The following is a 24,603-nucleotide window of genomic DNA, read 5'->3' on the forward strand; positions in this document are numbered from 1 at the left end:
ATTGATGGTATAGCGAGAGGCACCCGGAAGGCATTTGACAGTGGGTAAGTTTGGACTATAAATATCTGTTTATGTTCAATGTTCACACAATGGAACACACTTCTGTGTGTGTTTGTAGAAATAAAACATAGAGAATTCATGTTTCTATGTGCCATTTTGTCTTGCATTTATCTTTTGTTTCTTCTTAAGTTAGACCTTTATTCATTAAGTTAATCACTTGTAAAACACGCCAAAGTGCTAGGTGCCCCATCCAGCCTGTTCAGGAAGGACTTCATGTCTTGCTTGTATCCTGCTTTAGCTCTGTCTTCTGAGGATTTGAGTAATTTGAGTAGCATGCCTTCTGCTTTCCCAAATAATTCACCACATGAGGAAAGCAGAAATACAACTGTAAGAAGCGCTGTGATAATTTAATCTTCGTGTGTTAAAACAAAGGAAACTCCCTGCATGTGGCCCAATGCCACTTTCATACCCCCAAGGTTCGTTCCTGAGCGCTAGACTGCCATTCGTCTGCCAAGTATCCAACCGTGCTCAACAAGGGAGGAGAGGTGACGGGGGGAGCTGTTAGTTGGGAGATCGACGGGTGCTCAGGTTTCAACGCCGATGCCAATCTCACATTCTCTGCTTCATGTGTGGAAGATGTAAATCACATTATTAACTTTAGTAGATATGCATTCACAAGTCTAAGTTTCCTCCCACACCCAGCCCAGCCGGCCCCCTCACCATCAGTTTCACTGAGTCTCCTCCAGGCTAGTTCTGAACACCATTCCCAACAAGGGCTGTGAGCATCCACTGATGATGTCTTTGTTTTTCTGTCGTTATCCCTAAACACACTGGCCCCTAGGCAGCAATCTGCAAAGGTTTTGCAATGAAAAGGAACTATCTATACCCTGTTCTCAGAAGAATGGATCATTTTTTATAAGTAATGTAATTGCTCTTTCCACTGATGGTTTACAATCCCAGAACAAAACTATGCTATGAAATCTTGACATGGTGCTTGGTAACATGAGAAAAGACAGCATCACATTGTCATGTCCTAAATTTGTTGTTCAGTGATAAACTTCTCTCTGGAAGTATACTATTTATGATCTAGTATTTACATGATTGTGAAAAAAAAAAAGAGTTAGCAATTCAAAGATAAATATTAATTTTAATGCTAATTTTAAAGCTGGTAGGAATCTTTAAGATTCATGTAAAAATATGGCAAATGAGGACTTTAAGTAATAAGGAGAACTTGCCAAATTTTTTCGGTTAATTTAGTTATACTTTAGACATTATTCTTGAGTCAGTTCTGTAATAACAATACACTGGAATCACAATAGATGTTCTTTTATAATACACAGCCAAGGAAATATTAGTATGCTCTATATCCCATTGGACTTCGAAGTATAAGCGGTTGTTATAAGTCTTTTCAAATAAATAAAGTAATACTTAGGCAAAATACTCGAGTCCCACATTCCAATGTATGCGAACATTCAACCCAAAGAATTTTTTTTTGCCATCTAAAGTGAATTTAAAAAAATAAATCAGCATTCCTGAAGAATGTGAAGGAGCAAAAATCCAAGTTAAGGCAATGCTAGTCAGGTCGCAAGACTGGAAGGCTCATTAAGGATCCTGTTAGGGTTGCTCGAGTGCAAAGTGGCATTCCAGCCCTGGGGAGTCCTGCCATAGGCATGAAGAGAGGGAATGAAGATTTCTTTTCGAAATCAAGATGTCAAGGCGCTCATTTACACTGCACAAAGAGTGCATGTGGGCGAGCTGATGAAGATGATGATTTATGATGCTATAGACACTGAAGTGATTCTGGTGATGGAAATCCACAGCAAAATCCACTAAGGAAGATAAAACAGAGCTCCTATTATCTGCAGGAGGTAAAACCACGTGGCTTTTGCCCTTACAAATTTCAAGTTACCCTACTAGGTTTGGGAGTGGAAGGAAAGCTCATTTGCTTACAATTCATGCTCTGGTATAATGTTATTATACAGACACACACATGTCATTTTTCCAGAAGATCATATTCACTGGGTCTACTTTAAAGGAATTTTGAGAAGACTTTTTTTTTTCCTTTTTCGGAGTGTGGGTGAAGGCTGAATCTGCCCAGTCACACCATGGACTGCTGTGTAACATACAGAATTTTAAAATATTTAAATGTGAATGAATTGTAGACCTCCATCCACAAAAGCAATAAACATATTTTTGGTGAAATTGATCTGCAAAAATTATGTTTCCAAAATCTAGGCAAATACATAAACAGATTTGACTGATGAACACGGCCATCATCAGTTAACGTCTTCACAGGTATCATTCAAAAAAGAAAAAAAGAAAAGATTCAGAGCACAAATCTAAAACCATAAAACCAACATGGAAATTATATTTTAACTCACTTCAGTATATTTGGTGTGCTTGCTCCTTAAATGCCAAGAAAATTAACTTTAAGAATCTCATGAGAATTTATAGGCTCTGATCTTAACTTTTAAAGTGTTTGTAATATCCCATTTTAGTAGCAAAGCGCCAGCTTTAGAAATGGAGTCCCAATGACAAGTAAACTCCTACACAAGCAAGGCAAAAGGGCAAAAACTCATCATAGTCCTATGGTTAATCTAGTTTTACATTTTTTACAAGTGTTTTTACAGAGTGCACAGTAAACCTTTTAGAGTGATTCAACATAACCTGCTTGTATGAGTTCCATCATTTATTTACACCATCTTAAAAATAATGTAACAGAACCTTTCATTCAAGCACATCCATGTGGCAGATTGCTATATGCGACCTATTCTGTAGAAATATAAATAGTAACTATTTATTTACAGCAACATTATCTTATTGCAATATTTATTTCCTTATAAAAGACTGCAAAATCATAGGGTCACAAATTGACAGAACATTCTTTGTTCTTTTGCTACATGTGAGGCATGCTGGGGCAACCCATGCTCTTGTTTTGCTTGTACAGTGATTTATCAAAGTTTCCTCTCACATATTTTTGGATTCCAGGAGAATGTAGCCAATGTATGTAGTTTATTTTATATCACTATGCTAAAATTCAGTTGTATATGTGCATGTATGTAGAGGCAAACCATATACATGTAACAGTTAGTATGGATGTGAATTGATAACTATTTCCTTGATATCAAACAAAATTAAGGATTCAGTAAAAGTTTTGGTTTGCTTTGTATGTCTTTTCTAACTCTTCTGATGTATGAAATAACTAGATTTAGCTTAAAATATTTTTTTCCAAATAAGGGAATCTATGTCATCTCTACAGAATTCCATGAGTTTTCTTGCCAGTACTCAACAGGTTTTAATCATCTTTGCTCTGATCAGCCACATTAAGCACAACCTCTAAAAATGTAAGTAATTTCATTACACATGAATACATAAATCAAAAATATAAGAATGCAAATAAAGGGTCAGGAATTACAGATGTTAAACACAGTTTCTCAGGACCTAGAGTTGAATCATCCGGATTGTGTTTCAAATTAGAATATATTGTAAGTTAAAAAAATAGTATTGTTTTAAAAACATTTACAGTTTAGTAGAATTAACATTTAGTAGAAGTTAACATTTAACTAGAGCAACTTCCTATTATAATACAGTAATATTGGAACCTCATTTTTTACTTGTATTAAAATGTTAATTGTATATTTTTATAAAATGTTGGCTGCATATTTGAACAGGAAGGTTGGTTTGAGCCACAAAGGATAGTCAAATAACATATCTGAGAATTGAATTAATATGAAAATGTATAGATTTTGATATGCTCCTATTGTCATCGTTTTTAGAAACCAAATGAGACTTCAACTTTAAAGGGCTCTTTAAGATTATGGAAATTCACTTTTCACCCTAAAATGTCCTCCTGTTGGGTGTTCATTTTAAATATTTTTTCATGAACTGCATGTTGAAAAATCTGATTGACAAGAAATACCCTGCCTACCATATAATACCCCCTTCCATCGTGGTTGCTTGCAGTTCTGACACTTCTGTGTGACCCTGACATTCGCCTTGAGGGTTGGGCGGAAGGGCGGGGGTGTCCCCCTCACTCAGATGGTGAAACTGCAGCTTAGAGATGGGGCTGGTCAAGTCAAGCGGCACATATTATAGATGTCCTCTTTTTCCAATTAAAGATATATTTCAAATTTTGATCTGACCTATATATTTCTGTAGACCACACACAGGAGCTGCACCTCCCTCCCGGTTCCTTAGCCAAGTGGAACCTTGGCGGGGGCCCCAGCAGGTGACCAACAGCCCCAGAAACACTAACGTCCTGGCTTCTTCCTCATGTAGCTTTTGGCATCCACCGCAAAAAAAAAAAAAAAAAGATAAAGCTTTCCTTCCTAATATAAAATCAACTCCTGAAATACTTATTTTTAGATAGATCCATTTAATAACTTATTTATTAGACAGTATACCCAAATGACAACCTGTAGGTAATACATTTGTAAGTACCAAGAAATGTCTGTTACAAGTTAGTAAGCAATATAAATAACAACTACTCACATATCTTTCAGTCTCTGATGTGCTACGGTGTCTCCTACTGAGGACTGTTCGCTCTTTGTTTCAAATCGAACAGAATGTTAAGGAAAGGAGAGAAAGAGGACTAAAGAACTAAGGGCAATAAAACAGAGAGAAATCTGAGCTACTCCCCTGCTGTGTATGTCACCAGCATTAATAAACAACGTTCCTTTCAGGAGTATGTCTTCCACTCACAGAACTAAAATACCCCAAATGCTTTTTGGTTGATGTTTTGTGACACTTTTTTCCCTTATGAAATGTAACAATATTTTGATTCAAACTAAATTCTGCCTCCTGTGATGCTCTTCACCTAAGGCCGGTAAAACGTAGACCCTTAGCCCAACTACAGCTTTTCATGTATAGAATCCCCGCTGCATTTCTTATTTGAAAATCAAATCCATCCTCATACACATCTTACAAACAACGGATGCGCTCTTCAAAGGTCAGTTTCCTGCATATGTGTTCTCTGATTGAAATATTGGTTTGGACCTTGTACTACATCAAAGATTAAATGCGGTACAAGCAGACTGCCCATCCATAAAGACTTTTTAATGCTTTTTCACATAAGACCTCCCCCCAAATCTTTGGGTGAAAAATAGATATTTAAGAGCGCAACATCCACCTGGACTCACAGCTAGACAGATACGCATACGTCGGTGCGTGTTTTTCCGCGTATTTTCTAAAGAGGAGACAGTATGGGTTTAACTTCCCCGCACCCTTGATTGCTGGCCGTTCCTCACACACATTTTGAGAGCTGGGAGGCGAGGTGGAGGGAGAGAGCAAGCCAGACATCAAACCCATTTATTCTTAAATTATGACTTTTTATCATCAATATTTTGGTTACATTGTTACACAAAGGACAAATCAACATCCGCTTTGAGGTCTCTTCTTTGATTGCTTTGGGATCAGTGTCATTTCCTTGGCGTAGGACTCCTGCACCCGTCGACTCTCAGCTGTGTTTTATTAATATTGTTGTACAAGGTGCCAGACAACAAGGATTTGGGAAACTGCTTCTCAGGAGCCTCTGCCAGTACCTCCGACCACTGCCATTTCCAGGTGGCTTCCTGCCAGGCACTCCCGGGGAGGGTCAACATCCCCTGACCTCAGCAGGTCAGAAGAGGATCCTGAGGGGAAGGAACTGGTTGGTCCCGACGACTCTGAGGGCCCTGATCGCAGTGTGCTTACCCAGAGGTGGAGCAAAGGAACAAAAACCCGCTGCCGGGAAGACCCAGGTGCGCTTGGCAAAGAAACTGCGTGATCGGGGCCATGGTCATCACAGCTTCCATTCTCATCTGACATGATTCAGGCCACCCAGGAACATCAGTCTCAAAGAATTCCGGAATGTAAATTAAAAAAAAAAAAAAATCCAGGTTGTTAGTTCCAAAAGTGCCTCTGAGAGAATCTCTTTGAAAGAATAAGCAGAAATGTCCGTCTGTCATTTTCACTTTGCTCTACAGGTACCTTTTGTTTGGTTTGGTCTCCTCCAAAACAAAATACACAGTTATTTTTTGTTTTGTGTTGTTTGGTCTCATCCAGGAATTCAACACACAGTTTTCTCTCCCCAGCCCAGCACAAAAGATAAAAGCAGGGGTGAGGATGGAGAGCCGTGTGTGGGAAGAAAAGTAAAGCTTCTTGGGGAAAAACACACACGCACACACACATACGCAAACAATACAAAACAAAAGTTGCAGTCCAATCGTGCAAAATTTGCTTCTCCGGATAAAGCACTTCTTGACACAATGTCCCCTTCCCCTTCCCGAGTCCTCCCATCCACCCGGGGGGGGGGGGGGGGGGGGGAGGGGAACACAGCATGAAAGTGAAGCCATTCTTTTTCTTAAGGCTGAACAGACACACAGAGAACACGTTTCAAGGACTGACGGGTGGGTGGTGATTGGCAGGACTCCTGCTTTGAGCCCAGCCTGCAGCCTGCGATCCATCCCAGGGTCAGCAGCACCCCTCCCACGGAGGGCCACAATACCACGTACAAACAAAAGAAGAAAAGTCAATGGTCCCAACAGTGAAATCCCATATCGACTTTACAATCACAGGGACAAATTGCTCAGATCGATCATTTCATTTCTCCTTAAGACCTTGTCGTCTGAAACTAATTATAGAGGCCAGGAAGCCGAGGAATGGTCACTATGCAAAGAAAATACTGGAGGTTCAGAAGGAGATCACTCTTCTACCGCCACAGTCCGATGGAGGAGGTTGGAAACAAGTTGTCCTGGTCTGGCGAGTCCGGGGTGTTAGGAAGGGTGGATTCCTGGGTCCAGATGGCAATTCCCCACCATTCGGGGGCAGCTCTGCATCTATAGAGGGAAAACCAAGAAGCCCGAGAACGTCGAGTACTTCCAGCCTCCCATGAGGTTGCCCCTTTCCAGTTTGAGGTGGACTTTGTCCTCCCTTTCCATCAGCAGCAGGACACCATTGCTGGCAGCTTCTCTGGTGACATCCTGGTCCCCTGCGAAGGCGGAGATCACCGGGTAGCCATTCTGCATTAAACTAACCTGCAAGGCAGAGGTTAAGCTCAGTGGACCACGACGGACCCCCCTTCCATCCACTTGTTCTCATCTCGCCCTCTCCCCCGCAACCTGGCCACGGACCTGGACCCGGACCCACTCGGAGGGCCTGATCCAGAGGACTCAGCTGGTTCCCAGGCCCCCATATTCCACCTCCCTGGTTCTCCCCGCCTCACAGAGGGTGTGACTATTCATCCAGAGCCAAAGGGTCCAGCTGTCCAAGAGACCCACCTGGATGGTTTGTCTGTTGTACACTTTGACCACGTGGAAGCTGAAGCTATAAATCCCTTTTCTCGGGGCCACAAATATACTGGAGGCGAGATCAAAGTGGTTGCCAATATTTACTAAGACCTGGAAGAGAAGAGGGGACAGAGCACGCACATAGCAAGCCCCTCCTTGGGGTATGTTTCCATCAGACTCACAAAACCACCCCCAGTGGCTCCTTGATGAGCTGCAGGACCTCTTGCGGCACCTGTGCAGGAAGCCCAGGCCACCCCAGGAAGCAGGCAGCCCTGGAGTGAAACGTCCTGCAGCAGGAATTGATTTCCAAAGGATTCTAATGGATCGTAATTCAGAAGGATTGCTTTACAGTATGTTTTATTTATGCCTTGAAAAAATGGATGCAAATTGTGGCTGCTGGGGGCAGGGCAGAGAGAAAGCGAGGGAAGACCATCAGATCAGTAGACAAGCTGTAAATTGAGTCTGTTCAGAGGTTTGTGGGATTCTAGGGACTTGAACGTGAAGTTTGGACCAAAACAGAGGTCTGTCCTGAATGGGCAGAGAAAGGGCTGTGGAATAAGAGGTCCATTAAGTGAGATGACTTCTGTCAAATAAAGTTTGGGATGAGCTTCCTGAGCTTCAGGAGAGAACAGACTGTGTGAGGTTTTGTCTCTGTTTCCCAGCCCCAGGTGCGCCCCTGGCAGCATACAGTAGGTGCTCAATAAAGGCTGCTGGGTGAAAGACCACAGTCCATAAACACTGGCTGCACTCGTTTCCCCTCACTTCCCTCCACGTGAGGTGTCTGCTCCCTGAGCTGAGCTATGACGTCATGCAAAAAAGCGTGAATAACTGAAGGGAGGGTGGAAAGGCAGCTTGGAGACCCTTAGCTCAAACCAGGGGAATTCCACGACATGCAAGAATAATGACAAAATGAGCTACAAGACAGGAAACCATGTGACCCTCCAGATTCTATTTCTCAAATAAAAGAGGAATGAGAGTGTCACAATGTCATAGGCAGAACTTGAAGCGTGGAGGGTGCCCCCAATACGAACACATTCCCTTTCAGATGTTCAAGGCGGAATCTGGCCCCTCTGTCTGGACCCGGTCCCCATTCCTCCTTACACACAAATGCACAACTCCATTAAAAGAGTAAAATGGCCTGCCTGGCGTTCTCAGCTTTTAAATCAAACAGCCAGCAACAACCACAAACCCGTAGATTAGAGACCCTGTCATCTGTTCAGAAAATAAATTTCAACCGAATACCCTTTGCTGTTATTTTGTGCACACTCATTACAGATGGCTCACACACTACTCCCAGAGCAAGGGGCAGGGTGCCTCTGACAGCTGCCGGGGTGGCTGGGAATGAGCCACACCAGCTTCCTCAAGGAGCTCTGAGCAGCACTTCCGCTCCTCCACGGCAGGGCTCAGAGACACTCGGGCTCTATTGTTACAGGCAGACAATGCGCTTCAGGATGCTGCGCGCTCTCCTTCCTTGGAGACTGTGCTCCCATCTGCCTGACAAGGCTGTAGAAAAGAACAAAGCCTCCTCCCTCCAGCCCTGAGCACTGTGTCTCCCAACTCAATGACCTCAACTCTCTCACCTCCACTTCTAAGTCAGGAAACTGGTACATTCAGGGCCCTGCCATAGACGAAAGGACACCCACCAGCCCCAGAAAAGTGGGTTTCAGTTGCTCCCTAACTGGGGAACCAGAGAAACATCATTTCATCTGCCCTGTCATAGTTTGCCCATCTATAAAATTAGAATCCTACTACTACTTCTCCCGCCTACGCCACAGAGTCTTCTTGCCACCCAAATGAAAGGACAGATGTAAAAATGCTGCTTTAGTTGGACATAAAATAAATACATTTCATCTCATAAACGGAAAAACAGGTTAAAGAGAGACATCCCCCTTTCCAAACTTCAAATATTATACATAATCCTTAACAAGGATTAAAGCAAATGAAGATAATAGCCTAAGAAGAGGCTTTGGTGTGTGCAGGGGTATCACCACTCAGGTGTGCCAGTTGGCTCACAGAGAGAAGGGAACCCAGTCAAGTGCGCTCAGTGAGCCCCGAGCCTGGCTGTGTGGGAAGCATTTTGGCAAAAGGAATGGAATGATGAGGTAAAGTCTGGAAACCACGATAACATTTCCTGTTTGTTTCTGAAAATCAACAGAAGCCAAGGTGGGGAGGAGGACAGAGAGGAAGGGGGCAGGCTCTAATCCTGGGTGCCAGCAACCCAGAGAAGGGATTGCCAAGGCCTGATCATATGCAGCCCTTCTGTTTTGAACCCAGTGGAAGAAGTTGAGTGCCTAGGGCAACTTAAGTCACTGCTCTTCATTTTGTTTTCTTTATATAACCACGCCATATATGATACTGATATGCATTTTATGTTGTATATACTGTATTCACCATATATTGCATTTATATAAGCACACTGTTTTGCTTTGTTTATATATAGCTATACATTCGTCCCCACTTATTTTTCTTGAAGAGGGAGCATCGTCTCCCCAGCCCACTCCAAAATAAGCAGTAGGTACATATTTTCTGAGCCTTGGCTGAGACCTTCGGAGAACCCCCAGGCTCAGCGTGGAGAGTTTAAATGCGCTCGGTCCCTAAGTGGCCAGCGGGGTGACAGAGCCCATCCACCAGAGGGAAGGCCCCCACTCCAGCGAAAAGTAAAACGTGCAGGTTCCTTTGGGGAAGTCTATTTCAGCACTCTTGGCTCCGCGGGACGCTCAGCTTTACAGGGCTCTCAGTCACCCGAGTGCCAGCTGAGCTGATTACTTATGAAAGAGCTACGATGTGAAGAGGAGAGCTTACTGGAGAAGAGAGAAAGTCAATGCAGAGAGGAGGGGAGAGCCCGGAACTCCACGCCCCGGAAGCCGGCGACCCCCCAGGCCCCTGCCCTCCCACCCCGGGCGGGAGGCGAGGGGCGGGCCGGCCGGCCGGCTGACCTGGTCGAAGTAGATGGTCATGGTGCGGTTGCTCATCTCGGACGGCTCGTGGTTGGTGCTGCGCGTGGCGGAGAAGGCCACCTTGGCGCTGCCGGAGCGCACGGAGATGCCCAGGGAGGAGGTGACGGCGCCGTCCGCCGACGGGCTGGAGTCGCACACCACCAGGCACTTGCCCTCCAGCACGATGGGCTCCGTGTCATTCTGCGCCCGCACCGGGCAGCCGGCGGGCAGCAGCAGCAGCAGCAGGGCCAGCGCCGCCCCCAGGCCGGAGCCGCAGCCGGCCGGCTCGCGCAGCGCCCCCCGGCGCCCGGGCATGGTCAGCGGCGGCCCGCGGGGACCCCAGCCGGGCGCCGGCATGCTGGCTGGGGGCGCGGCGCGCGGCGGCGGCGGCGGGCAGGGGCGCGGGGAGGGCGGGAGGGCGCGCGGGAGCACGCGGGGCCGGGGGGAGCCTCCTCTGGCCTCGGTCCCCTGCGCTGATGGTCAAGGCCAGGGTCGTCCTCAGAAGAAAGGCGCCAGCGGACCTGTCAGGGCAAAGAACCCAAACCCTGAGACAGGGAGGTGAAGCTGTGTGGGGAGGAGGCGCGGGGAGCAGGTCCCCGCGGCGCTCGGGCCCCCTCCCTGGAGGTCACCCCTCTCCCCGATGGGCACAACAGGTCCCGAGAAACGCCGGGGCGCACTGGCCGGGGCATCCCTGAAGGCTCCCCGGCGGCGCGCGCCGGGGGTGCGGTCAGGTAAGGAGCCCGCAATCTCGCAGGGCCTCAGCGATACTGACATGGTAGGTGGCCCTCCGAGAGCGGTCAGCGCCACCCCCAGCCCATTCAGCCCAAGGCAGAGGAGGGGTCAAGACACAGGCAAAGAAAAAAAACCCACTAAACCGAATCGCTTTAATTTCAGCGGCATTTTCTTTAAAGCCGCATCGAGAAACCTTTTTCCTTTCTGTTTCCCCTTTCACCCTCTATTTCTCCAACCAAGAGATTCTTTTTTTTTTTAAAGCAATCCATTTAGTGACGATCTTATCCGTTTTCCACCCAAAGAACAAATCCCCAGGAAGCTCCTTGGGGGGGGGGGGGGAGATTAAGAGGGGAAAGAAAAAAAAAAAGAAAGAAAAAAATGCAACAAACAGAAAAGAGAGAAAAATCCTAAAACCAAACATCCACTTCCAACGTCCCCCCTTGCCAGCAGCGAGCCCCTCTGGCGAAGCCCCTCGGATCCCTCTCTCTGGCGCAGGACCAGAGGATTCCAGCGGTGGGAACCCGGAGCTTGGCATCGAGCAGCTTTTGTTTCCAGACTCCGGGCTGTCTCCCTCCCGGCCAGGAGGCAGCCTCTGCAGCTTTCTGCCAACTTACGCGCCCGTTTGCACTTTCCACCGGGCCCCTTCTTCCCACACTAAACTAGACAGCTCTTTTCAATACGCAGGCGAGAAACAGAAAAGCTAAGAAACCTCTCCCCTCACCGCCCACAGTCTCCGAACAACTCCTCCAACAGTCTAAACAGTCTTTCTAAGAAGAGACGAGTTGTTTCTCGATGGGTAGCCTTCCTCCTCAGCCCCTGAACCAAATGATGTCGATATTCTCTCCTGCTCTCTCTCTCTGCCCAGACGCAGACCCGCGATGGTCCTCGTGGAAACACACGCACGAATGCAATTCACGCGCCGATCGCGGAGGGCAGGGCCGGGTTGGGTTACCTGGAACTTCCATGATGGGCGAGCGCCGCTGTCCGCGAAGTTGTTCTGCTTGGAGAAGATGAGCGGGAGCTGGCGGGAGGAGACACCGAGCGCGAACCTTCTCCCCGCGCGTGGCCAATAACCGCGCCGCCCCGCCCTGCCGCTTTCCCGCGCCGGCCCGCGCCCCGCACCCGCGCGCCCCGCACCGCGTAAGCCCCGCGCTTCGCACCGGTACGTTCCGCGCCCCGCTCCGCCCCGCGTCCCGCCCCGGCTCTGCGCCGCAGCCGGGCCCTCTCGCCGGGCGCGCCCGCTGCTGCCTCTCTCCGCCGCCCCCCTCAGCCCCGGCCTCTCCTCCGGTCTCCAGACAGCGCCGCCGAGCGCCGCGGACGCCCTGAGGACTCCCGGCACTGCACACCCCCCCGCCCCCGCGCTGGGCACCCGCGCCCCGCGCCCCCGCCGCCCCCCGCACCGCCCAGGTCCAGCTCTCACCCCAGCACCCAGCGCGAAATCCTCCCAGACGCCTCTCTTTCAAAAATTAGGCAACCTCAAAAGCGCCGGCCGCGCCTCTTCTTTTCGATTCTTTCTCTTCTTTTCCAAATTCCCTCCAAGTCTTAATCCTGAAGAGCGTGATCACTTTCATCATTAAAGGGTAAAGCAGTTTTCTTAGAAAACAAAAACAAACACAAACAAAAAAACGAGGACTGGGATAAAGAGAAAAATCTTGGGATCTTAATGATGGGAAGGCCGTGGTTCCGGAACCTCCAGTTTGGGAAATGCCAGGTTTGGAGAGGGATTAGAGAGGCGCCTCCGCCTGGGTTTCTGCGTCTGCTCCTCTGAACCTCGGGGCTGCTGGAGCGCGCTGGCCCTCGCGCTTAAGTATTAAAACGCCTGCTCTGAGCTCTGCCGACCTGGGGAGACGCGCCGGGTTCCCGAGCTGCGCCCCGAGCGCGGGCGAGCAGCGCAAGCACGGACGTGGGGCGCCACCTGCGGGCGCTCGGGCCTCCCTGCGCGGGCTGCCGGCCAGCGGGCTCGGGGAGAGTCGGGGAGTCCCGGGGACAAGGGTGAGGTTTGCTGGTGGTCTTCTCGGACACCAACCCCCCCCCCACACACACACAAGCAGTCCTGGCTTCTGCAAAAATGTGACAACAGTAAACGATCTTTCCTGTATCCGTCAATGCCCTGCCCCTGCGAGGATGAAGCCGCACCCTGGCTTTTGCAGATCTTCACTGTTCTAACTCTGCAGGGATGATTTATGCTGCAGTCGGGTATTGGTCGCTTATCCTTGTCTGCAAAACCTTTGCGAGCACCACTGGGCTGTATAGGCCGTGCCGCCCTTAAAAAAGACAGTATTTAAATGGACACTCTCTTCATGACCCGACCTCTAAAAACGTCGTTTAGAAAAGAAGAAAGAAGAAAGAAAAAAAAAACTTAGTCCTTTGACTTGCTTAGTATGCCTTTGCTGATAGGCTGTTCAGACATACACTGTAAGTGGACCAGTGCTATTCAGTAGAACAGAATGAAAGTATATCTTATTCCTCCAGACTCCACACCTAACCCTCTCTCGTTAGGAGATTTCAGCCAGGGTTCTGGTTACAGCCCATAACGTGCGTCTGTGCAGGTACGGGGTTTTCTAGGCCTTCGTTCCCATAGGCTCTCGCAGGGCTCCTCTCCCTCGTTAGAGCTGCCAAGACCTCATCTCTAAGCGTTGGAGATGAAATTGTCTTCACATCACTTCAGCCGAAATAGATGCGTAGGAAGACAGGGGCAAAATGAGAACAGAATTGCGTATTATTACCTAAGACAGGGTATTTAGTATGGTGGTAAAAATGTGATTAAAAGAACATCTGAGCCAAATGTTTTCTACTTAACATGCAAAATAGAACAAAATATAAAATAGCCCCCAAATCTATTATCTCCTAGGGATATTCGCTGAAAAAGAAGTACTTTGCTTCAACATTTTTATAACACGCTGGCCAGATGTACTGGATTTGTCAGGAAACGCTTTCAAAGCCACCATATTTTGTTACCATATTTTTTACGAGTTAACACAGTGGAAATTGTTAATTCTTACTCTCATTCGAACATTGCATCAATTTCACAATCTCTTTTTGTCAAAATAAGCACAACTCCTTCCACCACAGAGAATACAGATTTGTAAAAAAATCATAAATGGCAAAGGACTCTAGATCTATGAAAGAAATGTGAACTTAGACTGATAATTAGACCAATATGGCCATGCAAATTAAGTAACAATACCTCTCACACATCTATACATCTGTCAGTAACAGCTCTATTAAGCAATTCTTAAATGTTATGCCTTTAAGCATTTCATTTGACTAATGCAAATGCAAACGTGCGTGATCATCACCTTTGGGAGGGAATAAAACCAAACCTCTTTTCTCTGTGGCAACGAAAATGTTTGACTTGTATAAAAAATAAACCCTTAATCTATATAGTGGACTTAATTATGGAATTAGAGCAATAAGTATTTTTTTTTTGTAATGGGGAAAAACAGGTTAGATTTAAATGTAGGTTTGAAATTATTTTTAGAAGGAAGTTAGTAATTGTGAAAAGTAGCAGATTGATATAGAAATGGAACATTATTCACTGATTGAACGATTGTTCTGTCTCCCAGGAGACATTTAGGTTTCTCTTTGTGATGGAATTTTAGCCTGTTAACATGCTTAGGAAGACTTTCAGAGTATACCTAAAATTTTAAAGTGTTTCCTAGTTATCACGGGTATTACCTGTCTTTCATTGTTACTGGTAACTGTTGTCATTAGTACTAAAGCAGTAGACTCCATGCTCTTAAGTGTAGGGACATCCCTATTGACCAAAATGTCAGCCGTTGATTGAGCATCTGTTAAGTGTTCGTGCTCTATTTTCTCTGTCTAGAATATAGCATAAGTTTAACACCCACGATTGCCCTGTAGTAGACAGATAGTCACTAAGTATTCTATTGTTTAAAAAAAAATGAGAGGAGGAGGCTAAGTCAAGATCCCTTTCTTTCATTTGTCCTAAGTTTTTATCTCTAATAGAGCTTACATTTGTTTTCTTTGGATAGAACCCATCACTGAAAAACATATTTTTTTAATTTGACTTTATTGGGAATAATTGACATATATAATTGTATATATTTGAAGTGCACAGTGCAACAACTGGATACACATATTCATTGTAGAATGATGACCAAGATCAAGATAATTAATACATCCATCACGTCACATAGTTAATGTAGTTTCCTCTTTCTTATGTATGTGATGAGAGTGCTTAAGATCTACTTTCAGCACATTTAAGTATACAATACCATATTATTAGCTACAGTCAACATGCTGTAAATTAGATCCTCAGAACTTATTCATATTATACTGAAAATGTGTACTCTTGGACCTACATCACTTCATCCCCCTCCCCCCCCACAGCCCATGTTAACCACCATTTATTCTCTGTTTCTGTGAAATCAGCTTTTTGTTTTTTGTTTTTTAAGGTTCCACATGTATCATATAGTTTTGACTTTGTCTGGCTCATTTCATTTAGCATAAAGTCCTCCAGATTCATCCATATCGTCACAAATGGCAGCATTTCTTTTTATGACTGAATAATATTCCCTTGTGTGTAAATACCACATTTTCTTTACCCATTCATCTGTTGAAGGACACATAGGTTGTGTCTGTGTTTTGACTCTAGTGAGTAATGCTGGACGAACATGGGGGTGCAGGTGTCTCTTCAAGATACTGATTTCATTTTATTTGGACACATACCCAAGAATTGGATTGCTGGGTCACATAGCAATTCAATTTTACTTACTTTAGTAAAAATATAATTTTCTAAAATTATTAGTAAATATATTTCCAGTGTGGCATAATGCTATTCTAGAACATTATTAAGTTGTGGAAAATAATAATTGTAAATATTATGCACTCCTTAAGTTATACATGCATAATTGTAAAGTGTAAATGCTCAGTATTATGTGGGCACGTTGATGAATTAGCAACATAAGTAAAAGCCTTTAGAACTTGAAGCCAGTTCTAATTCAGTTCAACAGAAAGACCAAGAAAAGTTTGCCTGTATAAGCAACTGGTTTGTAATTTTTTACTGAAATTACTAAATAATCATAATGATCTGATCAAATTAGCTAAACTTTGTTGACATCCTAGATTAGCTGAATTCAAGTCAGTTAAAACTGTTTGATTATGTCGTCATATTATGCTAAACAGATTACCTCTGCCATTCAAAGAGCATACTGAACTATTCTTAAAGACCATATATCAGCTATTTTTTTTCTGACATTCATTTTTAAAATTCGTTTTTTATTTTGCATTTATTAGCAAACTGATAAAATACAGAACATTTGGCTGTAATGTGATACAATTTATCCAATGTTACAAAATGAACTTATTACATTATAAAAGGGTACTTTTTATTATTCTAGAATGCCCTTTAAACTTAAAAAAAAAAACAGTCTAGTTATCTATTTGGGGGTAAATGTTAGGGATTATGAGACTTTATGAGGCAAAGGTATTGAAAATACATGAAGTAGTCTATTTTCTTGTTACCTCAATGCTTCATGTTCCTTAATTCTTAACAAGGCATATTTTAGCATTAGTATATAAGGCAAATTAGTAACTTAATGGACTTCTAATATTTGAAATGTGGTACACCAGCAGACACAGAAACTATTGGTTGGAAAAGAAACAATTCATCTTGATTCTTTTCAACTGTGTCTCATTGTCTCACATAATCCTAATATCTAATTTTTTCTGTTTTATGGTAGGAAATGTCTCTATTGCTTTACCAAATTGGGTCAAGTGCCTAATGGCAGTCATTGTAATCCTATCAAAACTGAAGTCTTTATAAACAAGGACGCCTTTTGTCAACTCTTATTTCTCAATAAAAGATACATAGTATTGCTAGGTGAAACTTTCTTCTGCAAACTCTTGCTAAAAAAATTTTTTTGGTGCAGAAAGTAGCAAAGAATCTTTAACATGTAGCTAAACCATTTCCTGATTTTTTTATTTAAAAGCTCTTTCTTATAGTATAATTGTGTGACTTTCCTTTTAGCATGAACTACATGTGTGTTTTCAAGGCTCTTTATATTCAGAACATTTTGAGACAGAAATCATATATTTTTACCTAGAAACCAATTGCAAAATGAGAACATACATGTGTAAGAATAAAACAAAACTTCTTGCTCTCTTGTACTTTCAGAAATTTTCTATGAGTTGATAAATCAATGTATAGGTCCCTTTCAAATATCCCCCTATAAGAATAAATTAGAAAAGCATGTTGTATTTGTAATTGTTCAAATTAAGTCCAAAATTTCTGGAGCTATCTTTAAGCACTTTTAAGAATACTAGCCATATAACCATTTTGGCTTTCTGAAATATGTCTTATTTTCAAATTGTCATTAAGACAAAGGTCATTTGTTTTTACCAGAGGACATGTTTACATTCTCAACAAATCACAGGACCTGATGGAATTAAAGGAGTGAAAAGTTGGGAGTTTAGGGAAGAACCATCTGGTAGGTTCTGTTTGAAGGAACTGTGAGACCTGAATGTGGTGACCCAGAGTCAGCAGTTACTTTAGTGACTCCTTGTCACCATCTCCCAGCTGAGAGCTGCTAACCTACCTTCCATTGCCTTAGTGACCTGAGAATCAGGAGGTCTCTCGATCGTGTAGATGAAGTGAACTGGACTGGGGATGGAAATATTTCAGCCCAACACAGAGGAAATGAAACTCAAACATGGCCTAGACCTGAATACAGCCTTTTGGTTGCTGTTTCAGAAACTATTTGGTTGCAATAAGTAATTACTCCACGCTTGATATGAACTGTTGAGCCCGAGACTATTCTTTGGAAATAGAGCATCTTAAAGAAATATTTAGTAAGCAGTCACAGGACTATTATGTTTTAATACTGACCCATGTGAAATCTACTGTTTCACAGAGTTGCACCTTGTTCCAGCTAAGACCTGGTAGTTGTCCCTTGGGAGCTGTTCTTCTGATGTAATCCACTATAAAAGCCACTTTACCCTGATCAGCAGTTTTTGAGAGAAATATGGTTATCCTTTGCACAGAGATCAGAGTGCAGGAACAAATATATTTAAGAAATGTTTCTCTACCTGAAAGTGAATGATGTGCCGCCTGGTCACTTGAGCAGGCAGTGAGCCAGAAGCGGCTGAGTTCTGGTTCTGACTATGCACATGGGCATCTGCGGTCCATAGCTGCCCACTGCCCACCTCCCTCATTTACTTTCTTCAGGTAGCTGACCCAGGCTATGAGGATGTACAGTAATAGCAGATCCACGTGGGAAAGAGGGAAATAAAATTAAGGAAGGGGATCACACATGTGATAAGCACGTGAATCACCTGACAGTATTGTGCAAAAATGTAAATTCAGAATCACACAGCCTGGAGTGAGACCTGAAATTCTGTATATCTAACAAGCTCACAGCTGAAATCAACTCTCCTGCGGACGACGCTCAGAGCAGCAAATGGCTGCTTCTCTACTCCTAAGGGAAATTAATCAACATCCAGACATGGCCTGGGATCATATAATAAACTTGGAAGTCAGATTCCAATAGTCTGATTATATAGCTGTTTCATTTCCTTATTGTCCACTGAAGCTATTTTTTCAAGTCTGATGTGCTGTATTCTACACATATTATTTCAAAAAATTATACAAAATTGTTTTCACTTTCTTAAAAGCTGAGCTTTGGCAAGACCACTTAAGGATACCTGAGAAACAGGAGAGACAGCTTTCTAAATGCATTTTTAATTGACAGCTGGGGATTGTTTACCTTCCTGTATAAGATGGCACTATCAGGGGTTACTCCATAAATATCACAAAAGGGACTGCAGCTCATTTGCAAATCACTGGTGAAACACCCACCTAGGGGTGAACTTTTCTGTTGAGTTCCTGTGAAATGTGTAGGAGCCCTCTGTCTCCTGAGTCAAAGGTATTATGGTTCCTGGCAGCAAAGGTCAAGGGGAGACTGGGGTTAGTACTGGGGTTTGCTGGGAAATGGTAAACAGATACAGAAGCAAATGTTCTCTCGGTTGTAACATCAGTTTCTTCTTCTTTATATGAAATGGGGGCTCTGTTGACTTACTACCTGAGTGTTTGCAAGTTAAAAATTAACTTTAAAATAAGCAAAACATGGGACAAATGCATCCCTTGGCAGGTTGACTAGATTGATGTTTGATAAATCATTGCTTTGATTCCTCCTGATAATCTGCAAGATAGTATATAGATTTCCCTTTAGGGTCCTCGTCATTTCCAATAAGCACAAACATTTGTTACATTTCTATTATATCTCAGGCACAGACTATACTGTATCATTTCTCTGGCGGAAACCATACCCATAGATACTTAATGAGTCAATATGCAAAAAGTCAGGAAACATGCTGATTTATTGTCAGTGCTCAGAGATGAGAGGGTGGAGAGAGAGTTAAGTTTGAGAGCTAACATTGTCTTGTGGGGTCATGGGAAAAAGGAGCTTTGAAAAAAGAAACAAGGACTTTTGCTAGTGAAGGGATATTCATATTAAATTTCCTAGATTCTGAACCCTAAGTAGCTAGACATATTTTTACTAGCTTTCAAAAATACCAAAACAAAAAGTTCATATCATGCAAAATAGCATAACATAAATTGTGTTACTTAACAGAGAGGTTTTAAAATAATTTTTTTTTTTCAAATCCTCTATGTGCCTTTAGGAAGCTTTCAGTATATATTGAGAATTAGATTAAGTTTTGGTTTATTTCATAATTTTAAGGTGTTCTGCCCAGAATAGTTTTTAAATGTTGGGCTAATCCTAATATATTTCGTGATTTATTTCTTTGCCCTAAATAATTCCTTAAAATGATGTATGGTGATATTCTTATTGTCTTGTGCACATCTCTCTGACGGTGCTTATGGTGAGTCCTGCACTAGGATTAGTCATCTGCATGTCTTGCCCACTGACAAACTGTAAATTGTTTGCAAACAGGTACCGTAACTTTTTTGTTTGTTTTGTGATTTTTCAATACATCTAACCTTTGCTTGTTGGGAATTCTACTTCTATTTGCGTATTGATGAATTATTCTTGCTGCTCATTAAACAGCAGTTTTAGGTAATTCTATCGTATGTCTTCATGTGCACTTTCAGAAATGACTAAGGGGCAAAATTATTTAAATAAGTAAAGAACATATTCAGAGGTTAAGATAATTTTTTTTTATTAACCTACCAAGAAAAATTCAATTGAAAAGATTTTGGTTTTTTGTTTGCCTGTTTTTTTTTTGGGGGGGGGTGTTATGGAGGTTTCAAATTTTGGTAGCCTTGTCCAGGAGACACCAATGTGCAAACAGAAGATTGGGACTCGTTTTAAATACTGTGCTTCTGGTGTGAGCCTTTGCATTTCTGAAAAATCTAACTCTTACCTGAAATAGAATTGAGCAGAAAGGGCAGACTAAAAATTTCACAAAGTCTTCAGAAAAGGAAGGTCGACCCTTACACTTGCCCTTCAGGTACACACCTTCATCTGAGTCTGCACATCTTCACAGTGCAGGACTGATGCTAAGGTGTGTACTATACACAGGTGTGGTCTAGGTTTTGTAGAAAAAAGAATGAAAAAGTACTCCACAGTTAATAGTGTAACAATTACTGAGATTTATAGATATGTCCATAACATGAAATTACATGAGTACCATAGTATATGTAAAGCACGTATTAATCAGATAGGTTAATACTAATTAGTACCACTGCTTATTTTATTAAAGAAATAAATTGTCCTCATCACCTGACTCACTTTATGCAGCGAGAAAGCTCAAGTGAAGCTTTAAACATACAAGGTCAGCTTTCTCATGATTGTACAATTGTGCTGATCTTTCACGTAAAAAAGTCAACTGTTGGGTTTTGTTTTGTTTTTTCTTATTAAGCTTGTTCTCCAGTTCCTTGCTCTCTTAACCTTGTGTTTTTCTTTTGTCTGTATTGTTCTGTCAGTGTTTCTGCATCTCACCTCCTATTAACATGTCCCCCAGAGAAAGTGAGGTTTTAAGAGAAGAAAGAGATTTAAATTAGGCTATCATACAAATATCTAATACTTTACATTTCTTTTCACAGTTTATAAAAAATCAACAGAATTCTTGCTGAAACAACCTTTTCCTACAATATGATGCCATCAGTTTGATAATGGAAAAAACAAACAAACAAAAATAAGTGGAACTCCCAAAATGTGACACTTCTGATCTCATGTTTCATAAAAGATATTGTGATGCTCACTAAAATTATGGGAAAAGAGCACATCATTTCCAGGGATAAAGGTAACTACTAATGTAATTAAAATAATATATTTATTCTAAATGTTGCTCATCAGAGGGAAAATAGAGGGGGCTACTGGTTTTGAGCTAAATCCCCATCTTTTAAGCAGGAAATCAGTAGACGTTGAATAAAGTTGATAAGTTTATGAATCGACAGTAAATCATATTGTTCATATTTTGGGAAATCATAAAGGAAAGGGGGAGAAAAACAAATATTGTTTTGAAAAAGATGATGACAGGCATGAGGACAGTGTCAGGCAGGAAAGTATATTATTATCATTACTTAACCATATGTACTTCTGTATTTTTTAATTTGCTACTGTGACTGCATTACTTTGGAAATCATTTTTATTAAAAGACATGAAATACATTTTCTTATGATATTATGTTCTGATATAAATGCATATTTGAACTAAGTGTGAAGCGATGGTGAGGAGAGTGGACGGGATTCTGGGAATGCCATCTACAGGAGCAGAAAGGGAGGGCTGACGTCAGGGCCAGAGGAGAAAGTGGAGTCGGGGCCTCTCCCTCCTGGGCTGCAACTCTGTGACTTACATTTTCACTTAGAAAAGGCCAAAATAGATCCCAGAGCCAGCAACTCCAAGGGGGACTTTGGGAAATACAAGGGCAGAGTAGGGATACCCCTCCCTCAGGGGATTCAGAATTGAACAACAGTGGTTAAGAATCCTCTTGCCAATGCAGGGGACATGGGTTCAATCCCTGGTCCAGTAAGATCCCACATGCTGAGGAGCAACTAAGCCCGTGTGTCACAACTACTGAGCCCTCATGCCTCAACTACTGAAGGCTGCACGCCACCGCACTGAGAAGCCAGCGCACCACAATGAAAGAGTAGCCCCCACTTGCCGCACCTAAAGAAAAAGCCCACCAGCAGCAAAGAAGACCCAACACAACCAAAAAAAAAGACTTGAAACAAGCAAATGAAAGAAGCACAAACCACAAACTTCTGTTGACAGACATAAAGGGCAAATAAGAAATACAGCTCAGGAAAAATAATAAGGGCTCCCGAAAGAAACACTTAGTAAATGAACTAGCAATTTGTAACACTATGTGTGCATGTGTGTGTATTTTAGAGAAGGTTCACTCAATAAAAGTGTAATTTTAATAGATAAATGAGTGTAAAATATATTTTAGTGATAGAAAGCTCAGATAAATCTTTGTTTGCATCAGTTGAGTAGCAACAGCTCATTTACCACTTGGTGGCTATATAATCTAACTGCAAGAAAACTACCTAATCCAGGTCATAGGATTTGGGAGGCAATGGAGTGATGAACCCAGAACAAGATTGCAGTCCATAATTCAGGTCTGGAAAGCTGACCAGAACATGTCAGTTGACCCCCAAAAATCACACCATTAATTCTGACTGATGTTATAAACTCTACTAAAAGATCTGGACTGCGAAAGATGTGAAACATTGGCGAAAAGGAGATTTGAAGACAACTGTCAGATTCATTTTTCAGGTTTATTCCTATCCTTCATTACCATGCCTCAATGAGTATTGATCATATTACTGGGGAAGTGCACATTTCTGTAATGAGGAAATATAGCATCCTTTGGTTCTCAATCCTGCAGGGAAAGAATTAATAACTAATCACGTAATCTCGTCTATAATTTATTCTTCATAATGCTTAGAGTAGAACATGCCTAATACTGTTAAAGGGAGTGAAAATCAGAAGACTATTACTATTTGTTGTTCACATTATCCTCCTCTTATTTTGGTTTGCCTGTGATGAAAGCAGTCAATTTGAAATGTATTATAAAATACGAAATCTATTACGCCTGATTTACCTCGTGGATGTTGAAAAGAAAGCGACAAGAATATTTTTGAAAAGAAAAGTAAACTCCTTTGCCAGCCTTTTGGACTTCTGCCAAAATCAAAGTAATAAAGATTATGAAAAAAGGGAGACCCTGAGGGTGATGATTTCTAGTTACTTTAAGTGGGAACGTTCCTTTTAAGTTTCGAGAAATGGAATTTAGTGTCAGAGTTTAGGATTACTACTTGAAAGTGGTACATATATAGTTGTTCCTATTAACCTGGGTATATTAAATGAGACGGTTGGAATGCAGGAGTTTCAGCTTAACAAACTCACCAACTGAGCAAAATTAAATGCCTCAAAGAAAATAAAATGGGAAATTCAGACGAAAGAGCTTCAGTGACAAAACATTAGATACGATCTCTGATTACTCTAAGCTAAAATGTTAGTCAAAACCCCGAATAAAGGTTAAATTTTAAAAAAGAAAAAAAAAGGTATGAAGGCTCATCTCTCACCTCTGCATCCACTGTATGTTCCCCTCCTTCTCCTCACTAATGATTAAATAGAGAAAAAATAAAAGGTCTGAAAGGGCATTACTTTCCCTTCATCCTTGACTATCAGCTGTTCAAAGAGCTGAAGGCACAGGGCTATGCCCAAGGTGGGGAATACTTCGCCCTGTATATGTCCTGTTAGGAGGGCTGCCACTGGGAACTCACAGAATGCCACACGGCCGATTCAATTTGTAGGCAAAACTTTTTTTTTTTATTGTTGTTTAACATAATCAGCTGAAGGAAACTAGTTATTTTGTGGGGAAAAACATCTATTGATGAAGACCAGCGAAAGTCACTAGGAACATTTGAGTGTGTGTGTGTGTGTCAGAGCAGAGGATGTATAATCTTATTTTACAAAATCTGAAACCACATATCACGTTATATTAAATAATCTCTTTCCTTTTTGTTTATCATGGGCATTTTTAAAGTCATTTAAACTCAAATGTAAAATTTAACAACAGCCACAGCTTAGAAATCCCTCCCTCTTTAGAGGAACTCAAGGCCAGCAACGTGACTTCTTTGTGGTCTTGTGGCAAAGTAATAACCATGAAACTTAAAATCCAGTGACTCCTGACTATGAGCTCAGCACTGATCTAGATAAATTTCTGGCGTAGGAATGAAGTCAGTAACTTGGTCCCTAAATAGTTCCCAAGGGGAGTTTGCACTTTGGGGCCCCCTTGTGCTCGAGTGGAGCAGCACTGCTTCAGGAGAACAGGTACATGAAGGGTGTGTGTGCTTCAGTGGCTTTTGGCTGGTAAAAAACTCCCCAGAACTGAACTATTCGCTTCTACCCCACCAACTCGGAGTGTTTGGGATGGCAGCTGTCCGTCGGCATCTAGCTAGCAAATGGCAGATCTGAAATTCTAAATCCAGTCTTATTATTAGCAATTTTCTACTTCTGTATCAGTGAATGTTTTACCCAATGCATGTGAACTTCAATAGTAATAGCTATCAGTTGCTGTTATCTTTAAAAGAATTAAAGGAAAAAAAGAAAATTCCTCATGATTTAAGGGCCCATTTGCTGTAAGTTTGGTGTGGTTTGAGGAAGAGGTAGTAATTACTCAGCACTAAAAAGTCCTTTTCTATCACTATTTCTGCAGTAAAGCTGCATAGGAGTTCTTCA

At 42.5% G+C, this 24,603-nt stretch overlaps 1 protein-coding gene across 1 annotated transcript; it reads right to left on the reverse strand.

Moving 5' to 3' along the window:
- Window positions 1-5,290: 5,290 nt before the first annotated feature.
- Window positions 5,291-12,544, reverse strand: CBLN2 (cerebellin 2 precursor). The gene is made up of 5 exons (XM_057699957.1): window positions 12,354-12,544; window positions 11,886-11,933; window positions 10,202-10,722; window positions 7,257-7,376; window positions 5,291-7,013 (listed from the first exon to the last, which is right to left on the reverse strand). The coding sequence occupies exons 3-5, from the start codon at window positions 10,556-10,558 to the stop codon at window positions 6,816-6,818; spliced, it is 675 nt and encodes a 224-aa protein (XP_057555940.1). The 5' UTR covers window positions 10,559-10,722; window positions 11,886-11,933; window positions 12,354-12,544; the 3' UTR covers window positions 5,291-6,815.
- Window positions 12,545-24,603: the final 12,059 nt, after the last annotated feature.

This window comes from Hippopotamus amphibius, chromosome 11 (genome assembly GCF_030028045.1).
Source record: "Hippopotamus amphibius kiboko isolate mHipAmp2 chromosome 11, mHipAmp2.hap2, whole genome shotgun sequence".
NCBI lineage: Eukaryota > Metazoa > Chordata > Mammalia > Artiodactyla > Hippopotamidae > Hippopotamus > Hippopotamus amphibius.